The sequence below is a fragment of the Ursus americanus genome, chromosome 25, assembly GCF_024610735.1.
Source record: "Ursus americanus isolate L20-20 chromosome 25, mUrsAme1.1.p, whole genome shotgun sequence".
NCBI lineage: Eukaryota > Metazoa > Chordata > Mammalia > Carnivora > Ursidae > Ursus > Ursus americanus.
The window spans coordinates 27267910-27283528 of record NC_142151.1 but is presented as its reverse complement, the minus strand read 5'-3'; the positions used below and the strand labels follow the sequence as shown (position 1 = coordinate 27283528).

The window sequence follows — 15619 nt, the reverse complement described above, 5'->3', positions numbered from 1 at the left end:
GACTTCAGTTGCAACTCAAACACAAGAATTTCTCTCAAGAAAACCATCATACTTTGGGATGCAGTAAAGTCCATGGTCCTCCCACTTTTGATGCCCACCCTTCACACTCTTCTCTTTCTTCCAGTTAGCCAAATTTGAGACAAAAAGTGAGTTACCATTTTCTGAACTCCTCTTTTACTCTACAATTCTCTGAAACTACTCTCTTACTGTGCTTACCAATGCTTTCCATTTTGTTAAATCCAAATAACATGTTTGTTTTTTTTTTAATCCCTATTTTTCTCGATGTCAAAGTGACCTTCTACATGGTTGACTATTTCTGTTTTCCTTTTCTTGGTTTGCATAACAGCATGCTGCTTTTATTTCTACTTATATGGCTGACTCTGTTCAGTTCTTTGTAACTTCCTTCTTTCCCTGGATTTTAAATTTTGGAGTTCTTTCAGGGCTCACGCCTTGTACCACTTGTTACTGTGTACTCTCCTGTAAGGTGATTATACATAACAATAGCTTCCATGATTACCATTACCATCTGTCTGCTAAAAAAAAAAGAAACAAACCATATTAGCATCTGCAGGTCATTCCTTTCTCCTCTGAGCTGCCAGGTAGATTTAGTCGCCTCTTTGCCTTGTCATCTGAATATACCACAGGCACCTCAAACTTTATACCAAAGAAATAGTACCACTTTCCATGTTGTTTCTGAGGCCATACTCTGAGCGTTCCCAAACTGGCCTCCTTCTATATTATCCACACCAGAAATACATGCCGATTTCATCTCCTATTTCTAGAATTTGACTCTTTCTTTCTTTTAAACTATTAGTAATACTTTATTTCTGCTACTCACTATCTTTTATACAGACTTTGGACACACTCTATTAATAAATTTTTTCCTTGCCTCTAAACTTTCTTGCCTCTAATTTCCCCCAAATTAATGTAAATTATCATTATGTCATACCTACACTCAAATATTTCAATGTGTCTGCTGCCCTTTCCTACGGAATAAAATTCAGACTCACAATTCAGGATACTAGTCACTCTTCAAGCTAATTTCTGAAGTAATTTATTGTTAAAAACTCCTGGCACAGAAGTACTATCTATATACTCATATAATTTAATGCATTCCACCCTGCCTTATTGATAATAAGTAATACGTGATTGTAAATTCTTTAAGACAAAATCACAGTCATCCCTTAAGTTTCACCCCTGGCACAGTGATGTACAAATATGAAACTTTCAAAATATTTGCTTACTGAATTTAAATTTAAATCCAAATCTCAAAAGTTAGTACTATGTATTTGTTGGCATATGTATACTTAATATCTATGGACACACTACTCAGAAGAGGTATTTCAAAGTTGGCTTTAAAAATCACGTATCTTTTTATAAATATACACACATATATACACATCCATTATTTGGGATGATACCTATTAAATACCAAGTGCTTATCAGTGTCCCAACATATGTTCTCTTTTAACAATAATAATCTAAATATGCAGTATTTTAATGTCATTCCAGTTCTGTGTAATGTAAATTTAATAAGTATAGCAGCATTCTAAGTTTAACAGGAAAAACAAGAGAGAAAAAAAACTCTTGATTTCACTGTAATGAGGTTTTACACAAAAAAGGTAGATTGACTATACCACTAATGAAGTCAGTCTTTAAATTCCACTTACTTACAAAGAAACCCATTATTACAGACAGAAATACCTTTGCAGCAGATACTAATGCCTCTTTATTTCTTTGCCTTTCTTCTTCCAAACATTTTTCCAATATTTCCTGTAAATGATAAGACAGTTGGGTAGACAATAAATGTATTATTTGAGGTGATTATTTGAGGTAATAGAACACATTCTTTCTATACTCTGAGCAAACTTACAGTCTTACCTTCTGTTCTTGAGATTGCTGAATCAAAGCTTCCTTTATTTTTTCTTTCAACAGTTCCTTCTCTGTATCTAGCATTTCGAGGAGCCTCTGGTGCTACAAGGAAAGGTAAATGGATTATGATCATGGCTCTGAGACCAATAATCTATCAACAAGGAGTACAGCAGGTAGAAGTCATTTGCCTGCTTGTATGGAAGTAGTCACTAGAGGAAACAATGGGTAGACGGCTGAAATGAAGACTTACAAGACTTACAAGAAAAAAACACCGAATTCACCTTTTTCCACTCAGCCAAGATATCTTTTTGTGGCCCCAGACTCAGCAAAGTACATGACAGGAGATCTAACTTAAGCACAACTACTCCAAATTGGAAACTGAATCAGAAATGATAAAATGTCTTTAATCAAAATTAAATTTAGCAAAATTACTCACTAAAATTATTAGTTTGCAGCAAAAGAAGCAATCAAATAACTGATGTTTGATGAATGATGATCATAACATATTGTGTTCCTAGTAAAGCACTGTTTAAGAAACTCAAAGATTTATTACTGTTCTCACTCTAAGACTTTACCATAGATTCAGAAAATAAAACAGTGAAAGGATGTATGTGATAGCTAATGTTACAATATACAGAATTCATGTATTTACTCTCATTCCAATGTGCTAGCAAAAAAGCACACACAACCATTAGCCAGTTATCATGGATTGGGCACTTGGAATTTAGAGTTTTCTAAGAAAATTCAACTTTTGTAGCATTGATATCTTCAACACAGAGAAGCCAGATACTTGTTCTGGAACAGCGCTCTTATGAGGAAACAAAACCAAAAAGAAAATATATATTCCTACTTACACAGATTTCTCATTCAGTTACTAAAGGGCAAAGAAGAGTATTTTCTCTGATTTTTCTGACTTTCAAGTCTTCTTTAAATATGAACTTATTTGAATACCCAATATTTTAAAATGGATCTATGTTTTTCAAAGTTGTTCTGAGTTAAAATACTTTTTAGGGAGGCAGTCTACATGAACAGTAAGTGACCAAACAGCCATGTCTAGTTAACAGAATCCATTATTCCTATTTTTAATTATAATGTTACTTTTTACGTTTATTTTTCAAGAAATAAGAAAAATCACACGATGTGCTTTTTCATTAAAAAAAAAAATCCAATCTGGGATACAGATTATGACTTGATTATGAGAAATTATTGGTACCATATGTATTTGTGAAAAGCAGCTCACAAATCAGTAGACTTACCATATGCTATGTACTGAGACTTTAATTTCATATTCTTAGTAAATCTAGATACACATAAATGTCATCAAATCAGAAAAAAATACCTAATCCTAATACACACAAGAGAAACAGTTTAGAAGTGTTATACCAGGCAAATAATTAGATTTAGAAATCATAAATACAATTCTCATATGAGAGCAAAAATATTCAATTTAGGCTTTGGGGGTAGGGGTAAACATAATGAAATAGAAAACCAATAAAAACCATTAGAATTACACTAAAAAAAAACTTTTCAGAGTCATTAATAACTTTGAAAATTATTTCTTCTTAAAAAGAACTGTTACATTAATAAGTCAGACTAATAGAAATCATTAAGTAATTAATTGTAAGTAGGCCAAGTTTCTCCAGTGGTCTAAGAACTAGTTAAAGAGGGTATGTTAGCTAAACTGACAATGCCGTGTTTAGAAAATTCATTCCTGAACATTATTTCTTCATTCTGACAGTACACTATAATAGAAGATTACTGTTGAGGTTTCTTCTACAAGAATAAACTCGAAATTACCATTGGAAAGAAGTAGCCTACATAAAATATACTCTAAATAAAATCATCAATTTCCTTGAGAAAATATAATTAGGTGACCGACTTGAGAAAATATCATTTCCTTGAGAAAATATAATTAGGTTACCGACTTTTCTTACACATATAGGTCATAATAGCTAACATTTTGGGGGTATTTTTAAGGTTTTAGGCATTGTTAAAAGGGCTTTACATGTAGTTGTACCACATGTAGTTAAATCCACAACAAACTGCTAAATCACTCAATATTCTTTCTTGTTTCAGATGAGTGATCTGAGACTTAGAGAAGTTATGTAAATTGCCAGGTCTCTAATGAATCGCTTCAGCAATGGTCATATCAGCACACTCATTATCAACAGTAATAATTACCTACTAGCTAAACGTGGCCTCAGTATTGCCTAGACGTTACCCAGTAACTAAAAGCTATTTACTACAAGTTGTAATGTCAGGTAATGCCTCACTTGCATTTGGCTTTAAAAGAATTTGACTAGGGGCGCCTGGGTGGCTCAGTTGGTTAAGCATCTGCCTTCAGCTCAGGTCATGATCTTAAGGTCCCGGGATGGAGCCCCTCATTGGGCTCCCTGCTCAGCCAGGAGCCTGCTTCTCCCTTTCCCTCTGCTGCTACCCCTGCTTGTTCTCTCTCACTCCCTCTCTCTCTGTCAAATAAATAAATAAAATCTTTAAAAAAAATAATTTGACTAATCTATACTTCTGATTTTGTTCTTTTCAGAATGACATTAAAATAAGATCATTTTCTGAAAAAACACTAATTAATATTAGGAGAGAGGATTCAGAAAGATGCTGAATGGCATGAGAGAAGTTAACTCTTAAAATCAGTCAATTTATAAAATGAATAATCTACAAGTATCTAATCAAGAACAATATAAACATAAAATATATTATTTTTATAAAAGTGTCATATGCTGATTGTGAAAAATGTAAAGAAGTGGTGAAAAATCACCCAGTGTTCTATCACCTAAATGACAGCATTTAGGCAAACATCCTTCTGGAGGGCTGTGTACGTAAATACACAGTTATATGTAAACATTTTACATAATAAGTTTATAACAACCGCAGTCATTTCGAACTCAACAATATTGAGTTATTTCTACATAAACATAATTATGCTATTATTTTTATTACACTAACTATACATTTTACTATGTCCCACTTACATATTTATATTCACAATATTTCCCTTTTAAAAAAATCTTGATTTTTGTGCATGCGTCTTGGGAACTTGTACAATTATGGCTTTATGAACTATTTCTAGGGTTGGTATTGGCAGGTTGATGACTGAGGATGGTTTATATTTTAATGCATGCCCTCAAACTGTATCTAGAAGGAAAATGAGAAATTACACCTTTACTATCAACAGTCGGACAAAGAACAAGGTAGATTCAGGTAGATTGTCCTGGAGAATGGAATCACGGACTGGATACAACTAATCAAGGAAACCGTTCCACTGTTGGCACAGGGATCCCAGCAATATTTGGTATCTGCTATGAGTCAATCATGGCTGTTTATTTCATCACTCTCCCTGTTCGAAAATGGGAATTTTTGTTGTATCTTTTCTGTTCTTTCTCTTCTTTTTGAATGTACTGATTATAGTTATGGGCGGGGGGGCAAGGGCCCTTCTATTTCCACATTAGCTCTGTTTTTCTCAAAGTTCCTTTTCTTGTGGGGGGATTTTGAGTCAGTAATTTTCTCATTTAAGAGGTTTCTCCAATGTTTGGTCAACTTTTTCAGTCCATGCATACTAACATCTCAGACACAAAAATGCTGGTAGGAAATTCTGTGTATGTGGGGGAGCTTCCCAGGAACTGCAAAAACGTGGCCTTTTCATGAGTGGGGTGGCAATTCCCAAATGTCCGGTCTATATATCACCATTTTCTCTTCAGCTGCTCTTTTTGCCTAGAAAAAAAATTCCCCAATCTTCTCACTGGTAGGATATGGGCGAAGGGGGTGTGGGTGGAAAGCTCACTGTAAGATGGATTTTGGTTTAATCTCCCAGTTTTTAGTTCCTGTCTTAGGAGGCCAGATTATCAGGTTTGATTACTCCTTTGTCTTGCTAGGGTGTACAGGAAGTATCTGAATTAAGAATGACTTTTAACCACTCCTCCTGCTTTTAGAGCTTCACAGCACCTAGGGCTCCTACTTCCTGAGGCACTCTAGGGTTTTAGCAGGACAGAGCAGCTTGCTTCATACGGCTTTCATCTCAACGGGCTAAGACTGCAACGTGTTAGCCTCTGTTGAGTCAGTGATATTTGCCTATATCTTATCCCTGCTAGTTTATTGTTTTCATTTATTTGTTTTGGTCCCTCGTGGTGTCATTTTAGTGATTTTTGAGGAGGGAGAGGTACAGAAGGTAGAGGAGATGAGTATGTTTAGTTCACCATGTTTATCTAGATTTAGAATCACTTTTTAGAACATTGAATTATATCTGAGTTTCTGACGCAACATTATGTGCCAAGCACTGTGTTGAGAACTTTACAAGTGTTCTGGGAATCCTCACAACAACCCAGAAATGTCTTATTACCTACATCCCACTGATTTTCAAACTGAGTTTCAGACAGGTTATATAAAGTGCTTACATTCAGAGGACTAAGTAATAGTTAAACCGAGACTGGGACCCAGTTAGTGCTGAACATAAAATCCAAGGACTTTACAGTAGATTCTCTAGAATCAACATACAACTAAGGGCTTTCTCTGTTACACCTCTAAGGACTGCTTCTTTGACTTTCTGAGCTTCAGTCATACACTCGTACTATTCACCAAGCCTTATAGTTATGTCTCGGACATGGTATGTCTCTTTCCCCTACTCCCATATCTGGTCCCTTAAGGGAAGGTAACAGAGATGGCAAAATCAAAAAACTAGAAGGAAAGGGGACTCATTCTTGACAAATTAACTTTTTTGGGGGGTAAGACTGTAGAATATTTAGGTAGCTGAATCTCCCCACTGGAATCCCAAGAAATATACACAATGAGCCAAAAACTTGACTCAGCAATCAATGCCTGTATCAACTAACACATTTTCTTTTTCTCAAAGACACACATACTTTAAGGGGAGAGACTTTTCTGAAAGACTAGATTAACATATAAGCCATAATTATAAAATTATAAAAAAACTGCATTATGTATTTCTGTAAGATGAAAAAAAGGTATTCTTCTGTTCCATTTATATTTTGGGGGCATCTCCCTGGTAGGCCATATATCTCATTAGAATTAATATAGGCATTGCAATCTTATTTCCATAGTGTAGTGGTTACCACATCTGCCTCAAACATGGGCATTGCAATCAGACAGATCTGGAATCAATCACTAGTTCTTCACTTATGAAAGGTACAATTTAAATTTTTCTAAACCTCTGGGTTTTTCTTTTTAACTTTTATTATGTAAGTAATGTTAATAATGCCAACTTCACAGTTATGAAAATTAAATGATGTAATGTAGGTAATGTATCTGGTACTCAAAAATGTTAACTAGACTTCCTGTCAAACAGCTGATAAAAGTATGATAATAAAGTTCGTTTATGAACAGAAATTTTTTTTCATATAAAAGATTAGCTGCCGCTCAAAAGTAAAGGCCTCAGAAGGAACATCCACACCTTTTTTCAATAATAATCTCAAAAATATCTTTCACTAACATACAGTGTTAACTTCTATAATCCATACCGATTTCATTTCCATGGATATTGCTAATTAGCAGACCTTATAATCAGGGCTTTACTCCTGTCACAGAGTACCTGAATCCAGGGAAAAAATGATCTGAGACTAAAAGCAGTAGTTCTAGACATTCCATTCTGAAACTTTTCAAATTGTTTTCTTATTTCAATATAAATTAAGATTGCAGTGTATTTTTGTTCTCAACATGACTGCTGTCTTTCCTATTTCTAGATTTGAGCCTTCCCTGTAAAGTCTGACCATGACCATTCTGCTCTACTTTGAGCATAATGGATAATAGCACCAACTATGGATCAAAGGACACAAAAACATGGATTCAAATTCTAGCTCTCCTTGTTAGCTCGACTCTAGTTTATTTGACAACTTTTTAAACCTGAAATTCAGTATGATCTCCTGAAAAATGAGGATTAGAATCCACTTTATAGGGCTGTTCTGATGATTAAAACTGATCAAATCCAGGAAATGTTTTTGATATGGCATACCACCTACTGTAATTGGTTATAATCTTTAGTTGTTAAGTTATGAACTTCGATAGAAAATTTGAACAATATCCTGTGGATATTCATTTTCTATTATTCCTTTCTTAAAATTGTTTAGATGATCAATCTTTAAGGTAGAAATTCAACTATATATTTTAATATCTTATTTTTATATTAAATTGTCCTACATTAAAGTTTACCCTTATATATCAATTTATAAATTATACATAACTTCTATATCTATATATAAATGTATAAATTCATTCATGTTTTTAGTCAACCATGCATACAAGAAATACTTGCTTGGTGCCTATCAACACAAGATACTGCACTAGTTTCTAGGGAGGGTGCCCTCTGGAACATGAATGTCTAATAAATAACCCATGAATCAAGAATATATTTTCTTACATTTCGCTTGTAGAACTATTTTATAAGAAAAAAAAAATCTTCAAGGAATTTGTTAACAACTAATTTTTCCTCTCAGTGCAAAATAGCTTTTTAGGTAGAAAGTGCCAAAAATGCTTTGGGAATAAATAAGCAAATGTATAAATAACTCCCCCCTGCCGCCAGCCAAACCATACAACACACAGATTTTAAATGAAAAATTAGAATAGAAAAAATATAAGTATAGAGTACATTTTCATGATGAACACTAAGCAATGTATAGGATACTATTACTGCACTACTACAACCGCTACTTCTGCTTCCATTTTTCTACTTTGATAAAATATATGTGCAACAACAAAAAAATGTCTTTTCTTCTTTTTTAAAGACTTCATTTATTTGAGAGAGAGAGAGCACAAGTGGGGTGGAGCAGAGGGGAAGGGAGAGGGAGAAAGAATCTGAAGCTGACTCCGAGCTCAGCACTAAGCCTGACATGGGCTCAATCCTACAACTCTGAGATCATGACCTGAGCTGAAATCAAAAGCCAGTGCTTAACCAACTGAGCCGCCCAGATGCCCTGCAACAAAAAATTTCTATTTTAACCTTTTTAATGTGGACAAGTGGCATCAATCATATTCACAATGCTGTTGAGCCATCACCATTATTTCTTAATTTTTTCATAATCCCCAGAAGAAATTCTGTGCCCATTAAGCAATGACTTCTTTCCCCTCATCCCAGCTTCTGGTAACCTCCAATCTAATTTGCCCATTCTAGATATTTCACATAAGTGGAATATTGTAGTCATGTTTTTGTTAGGCTAATTTCACTTAGCATAATGTTTTCAAGCCTTGTCCACGTTGCAGTATGTGTACATGAACGTCACTCCTGTTTATGGCTGAATGATATTCCATTGTGTACATATACCACTTTTGTTTTATCTATTTATTTTTTTTTTAAGATTTTATTTATTTATTTATTCAACAGAGATAGAGGCAGCCAGCGAGAGAGGGAACACAAGCAGGGGGAGTGGGAGAGGAAGAAGCAGGCTCCTAGCGGAGGAGCCTGATGTGGGGCTCGATCCCATAACGCCCTGAGCCGAAGGCAGACGCTTAACCGCTGTGCCACCCAGGCGCCCCCATTGCTACTTCTACTTCTGATACCCCAACTACCACTCCTTTTCAAGTATTACTAGTATTATCTGCACAAATAGGAAAATTATTAGAGTTCTTTTTGCAGCCTTTATTGGACTGTAGTAGAAAGTGCATTGGACTTGAGGTTTGTTCATTGTCTGAGATTCTGCCAAAAGTAGGGATGCTTCTTCTCCCTGGGCCAGAGGTTAATTCAGTTAATCACAGTAAACTAGAAATTATATTGTTAAGAAACAGCTTGGCCAAAAAGATTTCAGCCTTTCTTTATTCTATCTAAAATAAAGTATGAAGCGTATCTGGGGATTGTTTGTATTGTAAGGATTGTATTGTAAGGACTGTATTACTCCTGCCTTCTGCCTCAATACAGAATTCCTTAATTGTCCAAAAGTACCAACACCCTAGAAATGGATCACATGGTTTTTGATGGTATGAAGAATGGTAAATACTTTCTTCTGCACCTTACTAGTTGACCATTCCAAGGTGAGGGTGTTCTAGACACATTTGTTACATAACTCAGAGACAAAACTGAACCAATTGGCAACAACCAATCATAAGATTCTTGTCCAAATATTTATAACTAAACACAGAGGAACTTGCATCAGAATTTCAAGACATACCTTTAATGCATTTTAAAAGGCACTACGAAAATTAACTGAAATCTATACCAGGAAATCTCATCTAAGAATAGTGAAGAATTTACTACATTTTGCTTATCTAAAATATTCTGTCGACAGATTCTTAAAAATTATATCGAAATTTTAGGGTTTTTTTTTTTTTACAATCTTAAAGAAATAAATGCAAACTAAACAGTTCGATTAATCTTACAGAGTAGATGCTTAAATGCAAGGGTCTCAAGGACAGTCCATTGAAATTTAGCCTAAAACATAGCATTCAGAAATAGATCATGCTATTTCCTCCTTTTGGAAGAGTTCTTCCAAGTGGAAAATGTTTGATGCAGATTCAAATATAAATATGGAGGTTATGTGGTTTTTGCTTATTCTTATAAAAAATATTTAAAAATCTCTTCTTTCTTGGAATGTGAGTCACAAGAGACATTGTGAAGAGATTTAATCACAATACACATGGTCAGTGTTTTGTATAATAAATTTTAGACTAAGCAGTTATGGAAGCTCATGTTCAGGTATACAGTTATCTATTTATGACAGGTCCACAAACTGCACCTTATTTTATAAGTGATGTGTGTGTGTGTAGTATATATTCTGTAATGCAAATTCAAGAAGCATCATCTTTCACTTTCTGTAAAGCACAAACATTGAACAAGCTCAAGTGGTCTGGTAGGAAAGTCTTAAAGCACAAACTCATATATTCCTCCACTTAACATGACTTTACAGACACTGAATAAATTTAATAAATGTCTTAACATAAAGTGAGTTGGAGACATTTCACCCATTCATGGACCAACACATTAAATATTGTTTAGAAAGAAAACCTAGAAAAGATAAACTATGAGATTAAATCTACTCAAAGCAGTTACCGCAAGTCCAATAATATCAATAAACTTCTTAAAGTGAATAAAATAAAACTATAATATAAGCTACACTAGATTTATTTCACCTAAATAGACATATTTCTAATAGGCATGAAAAAATGAAAGCAAATAAGTTATTCGCCTTATATAAACAGGTCTTTGATTTAAGGGAAAAATACAAAAGAATGAGGCAAAAATTGAGTGATACCTCAGCATAAAAGAGGTAAGATTAGTTTATATTTCCATAATGAGGTTTCTATATTTGGATAGTGTACATATTATTAAATGCCAAAGATATGTCCCAATCCTAAATTTAAGTAGAATATTTCTGCTTCACCATCTTCAAGTGAAATAGCTTTTGAAAATGCATCTGAATCCTATTATTCCTTCCATTTGCCTAAGCACAATACAATAAGCTTGGGTCAACATAATAGTGCCTTTCAAATGGATATTTGAAATAAATGACCCATGTATATAAGATAATCCCCTTAGCAAAAAAGAAAAAAAAAAAAGAAACAGATTTATGCACACTTCCCAAAAAGCATAATACAACCAGTGTAGTACTTTTCAGGAACCAATTTGATACCACAGTAACTGTCCTTAAGTCTGGTCTGTGCTTCCTACTCCTAAAATTTATCATCAGAAAATACTATGTAGTTAGCTCTCCATAAGTTGACAAAAGAATATTCTGATTTATTGTGGAATGAAGATCTGCTAAACAAAAAATCAATTTCAGGAGCACAGCTCTCACTGCTTGCATTGTGTCTCCTATCTCAGAAATTCAGTTCTTTCTATATTTTATGTGTGTGCGTATGCGTGTGAACATGCACACATATATATGCACATATATATAACACACACACACATATTATTTATAGAAAATAATGGAAAAAGGAAAGTCTTGACATAAGTGATAGGAACATATGTTTCATCAAACAAATGATAAAACGGAAATCATTAAACTTGTTGAAATGAATGTATTGTTGCCCTTAATTGGATACTCCCTGAACTAAGGACAGTCTACACAAGGTCTCTATTACTGAAATAATATAACTGAGTAATCTGTCTATAAAGATAAGGTATATTAAAAAATGAATAAATAAAGGTAAGGTATAATTATTGATCTCATTATTTTTAGATGTCTGGGATATGGAAACCCTTGTATTAGGTAAATTTATTAATCAGTATTAGCATATTTTCAAACACACCTTGTACAATAGTAGAAGACTGCTTATAATGCAAAAGAATATAAACAATACGCATGAAGATGTATACAGCAAAATTCCTTATAAAAGTACAAAAGCCAAAACATTTAAAATGTCCAACAAAGTGGTTCAGTATAACAAATGATAGTATGTCAACTAAAGGTAATATCATGTGGTTATTAAGCATAAAGCTATGCATCAATATAGAAATATGTTTATAAAATACAATTACTTGAAGAAAAACCATAGGATTATTTAAAGCCATCATCATTATTATAACTACATAATATTATAGATACTTGAATAAATATTGAAAGGGATTCACAAGAAAAACAACACTATTTTATTGGGAAACTGGTGGATAGATTATTCTTTTTAAATTTACTATCATTCTAATAAAATTCAAAAGCCAAAAAATAGAACTTCTTGAAATGGCAGTAGGAATATCATAACTGATCTATAAGGAAGAAATCGTGGACAGGTTTAAGATGTGCTTAAAATACTTAAGAATAATTAAATAATCGAACATACATTTCATCTACATTTTAGAAAAAAATTGAAAAGTGGTGAAAATGAAGATTTTTGACAAGTAATTTACTCTTTGCTTTATTAAATTTTACAAGGTACGGAAAGCACAGGCATAGGGGAATGTCTGGATTAGGTGTATTTTTTTTCAGTAAATATTTAATGTTAGCCCTCAAATCTGACCCTATTTGTCTATGGTAAGATATTATCAGCCATTTGGAACTAAAGACCTTCCATACTCTAGCCCTAGCATATTTTTTCCCAATCTAGTTTATCTCCAAAGTCATTTCAGCACATTATCTTCTTCTACATTTATTTGCTATACCACCATTTCCATATTTCTCTACATATTTAATAGATACTCTCAAAAGAGTTTTATGGATCAAAGAAGACTGATTAAAAGCCGTGTATATTTTCGTAGAACCTTTAAAACAACGAGTATTTTAAACCACTAGATAGGAATAAAGTTCACATGACTTCCTAAAAGTGTTTCATTAACATGTTTTTCTATAGAACATCTTGATTTTTACTTTGAGATGTATGGTTTGGGAAGTGGTAGTTTAAACCATTACTGTCTTGCCCGGCTATCTGCTGATTTTAGCAATTTTAAAATAAGTATGAATGCAATTATTAAAGCTCATTAATAACACTTATAAAATTTTTACATTTACATAAAGCAAAGGAATAAATAAAAAACGAATTTTATACTTTTCTAGTTACATGATCCAAAAATACCATGGAAAACTCAGTACAAAAATGTTGGATAAAAAATACAAAACATCCCTTTAAATATTACTGAGCTGATAAGACAGTTATGTAAGTAGGCAAAACCAATAAAAAGCACAAATTCATGGAGATAAATAAGCTTTGAATACACAACTGTTCTTAGGAGATCTGAAGAATGCTAAAATATTAGAGTTTTGTTTTTAATGGGCCATGCTTACAAATAGAAACAAAACCTAGGGGCTAAAAAGGGTAAAGTTAGGACACCCATATAAAGCTACAAGGCCTGAAACACAACACCCGAAGTAGGTAAACTAGAAAAAAACCACAAAGCAAAGAGAATCTGAAAGGTTTTGTTTTGAGTTGGAGTGAGGGGGAGGGAGGACAGGAGGTTCCCTAATAATTCAAAATCACATGCTACATTTTTTCAGATTTGGGGCAAAAATTCCCACATACAATGCATCTCAAAAACCCACAATTAAAACTTTGCCCCTGAAGACCTTCAGAAGCAAAACAACTATTCCATGGAAGACTTGACCTTAAACCTAAGCATCAAAGAATTATCACAATTAAAATTCCAGTGAAGATGATCTCACAAATATAAAACACAAAATACCCAAGAAAACAAGCTATCATGAATGTAAGAAAGCTATGCAGAATCTAGACCTAAAAAAACAGCAGACACCAGAATGACTCAATATAAATTATTTGCAAAAAAGTACATTTAATATATTTTTTAAAGTGTCAAAAGTATAAGTAAGAGATAAAACACCATAAAAATGAACATGTATGCTCGGAAAAAATCATATGGAATATGAAAATGAAGTATACATCAATTGAAAATTAAAGTTCAATGTTTGGCTTAAACTTCATTTTAGGCAGAAAAGTAAGGACAGTAAGACAGATGTGAAGAGATTACACAAAAAAGAACACAGACAAAAATATTAAAAATATGCCAGAGAAGTATGACAGACACTGTTGATAGGTCAAGAAAGTTTAACATATTAAATTAGAGTTCGGGAGGGAAATAACAGAGAGAATGAAACAGAAGCAATTTTCCACATTAAAACCCAATACACAACATAAAAAATTTTTTAAAAACTTTCATACCAAGTAATATTATGGTGAAAAAGCAGAACTCAAAGCAAAAAGAAATTCTGTACCAGCAGCCATAAAGAAATGATTAATCACCCATAAAAATGGTAATTAGTATTAACTCAGAATTACATGTGTAGTAAAACTACTCTACAAGAATGACAAAAAATAAGTTTATTATGATTAAAAAAAAAGACAGTTTACCAACAACACAACTACACAGAAGGGCTTTCCAGTGCTATCCACTTTAAATTTCATCTCAATAGATGCAGAAAATCACTTAATAAAATTCAATATCCTCTCATGATAAACATTTATTGTGATAAACACGATAAACATCTATCATGATAAAACATGATAAATGTTCATATAAACCCATGATAAAAACTATCAAACACAGGACAAACAATTTGAATATAGAAGAAATATAACTCAACATAATAAAGACCATATATAACAAGCTCAGGGCCAGCATCACATCTAATGGTCAAAGGTTAAAAGCTTTCCTCTGAGATCAGAAATAAGCCAAGGCTTTCAGCCCTTCTATTCAATGAAATACTGGAAGTCCTAGCCAGAACAATTAGGTAAGAAAAATAAATAAAAAGGATCTAAATCGGAAAGGAAGAAGAAAAATTATCACTGTTTGCAGATGACATGGACTTAAATCTAGAAAATCCTAAAGATGCCACCAAAAAGTGTTAGAATAAATGAAATCAGTAAAGGGGTGCCTGGGTGGCTCAGTCAGTTAAGCATCCCACTCTTGATTTTGGCTCAGGTCAAGTTGGAGCTCCACATTGGGCTCTGCAATCAGCAGGGAGTCTGCTTGGGATTCTCTCTCTCCCTGCCCTTTTGTCCTTCCCCCCATCTAATGAATAAATAAATATTAAAAAAAATAGAACAGAGAGTTCAGAAATAAACCTCTATACCTGAAGTCAACTGATCTTTGACAAATAATTAATAAATGGTAAAGAGCTTTGGGCAAATTCTAACCAAGACAAGACTTAGCCATATTAATATCAACAACAGACTTTAGGCAAAAGGAATTCCTAAAAAAAGACATCAGTACAAAATGATATCTGGAATACAGAACAAATTTAAATTTATATGCACATAATAACATAGCTTCATAATATATAAAGCAAAAACTGGCAGAACTGCAAAGAAAAACTGGCAGTCCTAATATTATAGCAGGAGATTTTAATGA

General features: G+C 33.3%; 1 protein-coding gene across 8 annotated transcripts in view; it reads right to left on the bottom strand.

Moving 5' to 3' along the window:
- Positions 1-15619, bottom strand: part of CCDC91 (coiled-coil domain containing 91) — a 311062-nt gene that overhangs the window by 78733 nt on the left and 216710 nt on the right. For all 8 annotated transcript variants that reach the window (XR_015721662.1, XM_045811835.2, XM_087855733.1 and 5 more), the window contains exons 9-10: positions 1882-1974; positions 1705-1773 (exon numbers count right to left, since the gene is read on the bottom strand). Coding sequence is in view for 7 of the 8 variants with exons in the window: in XM_045811835.2 (XP_045667791.1) it covers positions 1705-1773; positions 1882-1974 (162 nt within the window). In the remaining variant the exon portion in view is untranslated. The remainder of the gene's footprint in view (positions 1-1704; positions 1774-1881; positions 1975-15619) is intronic.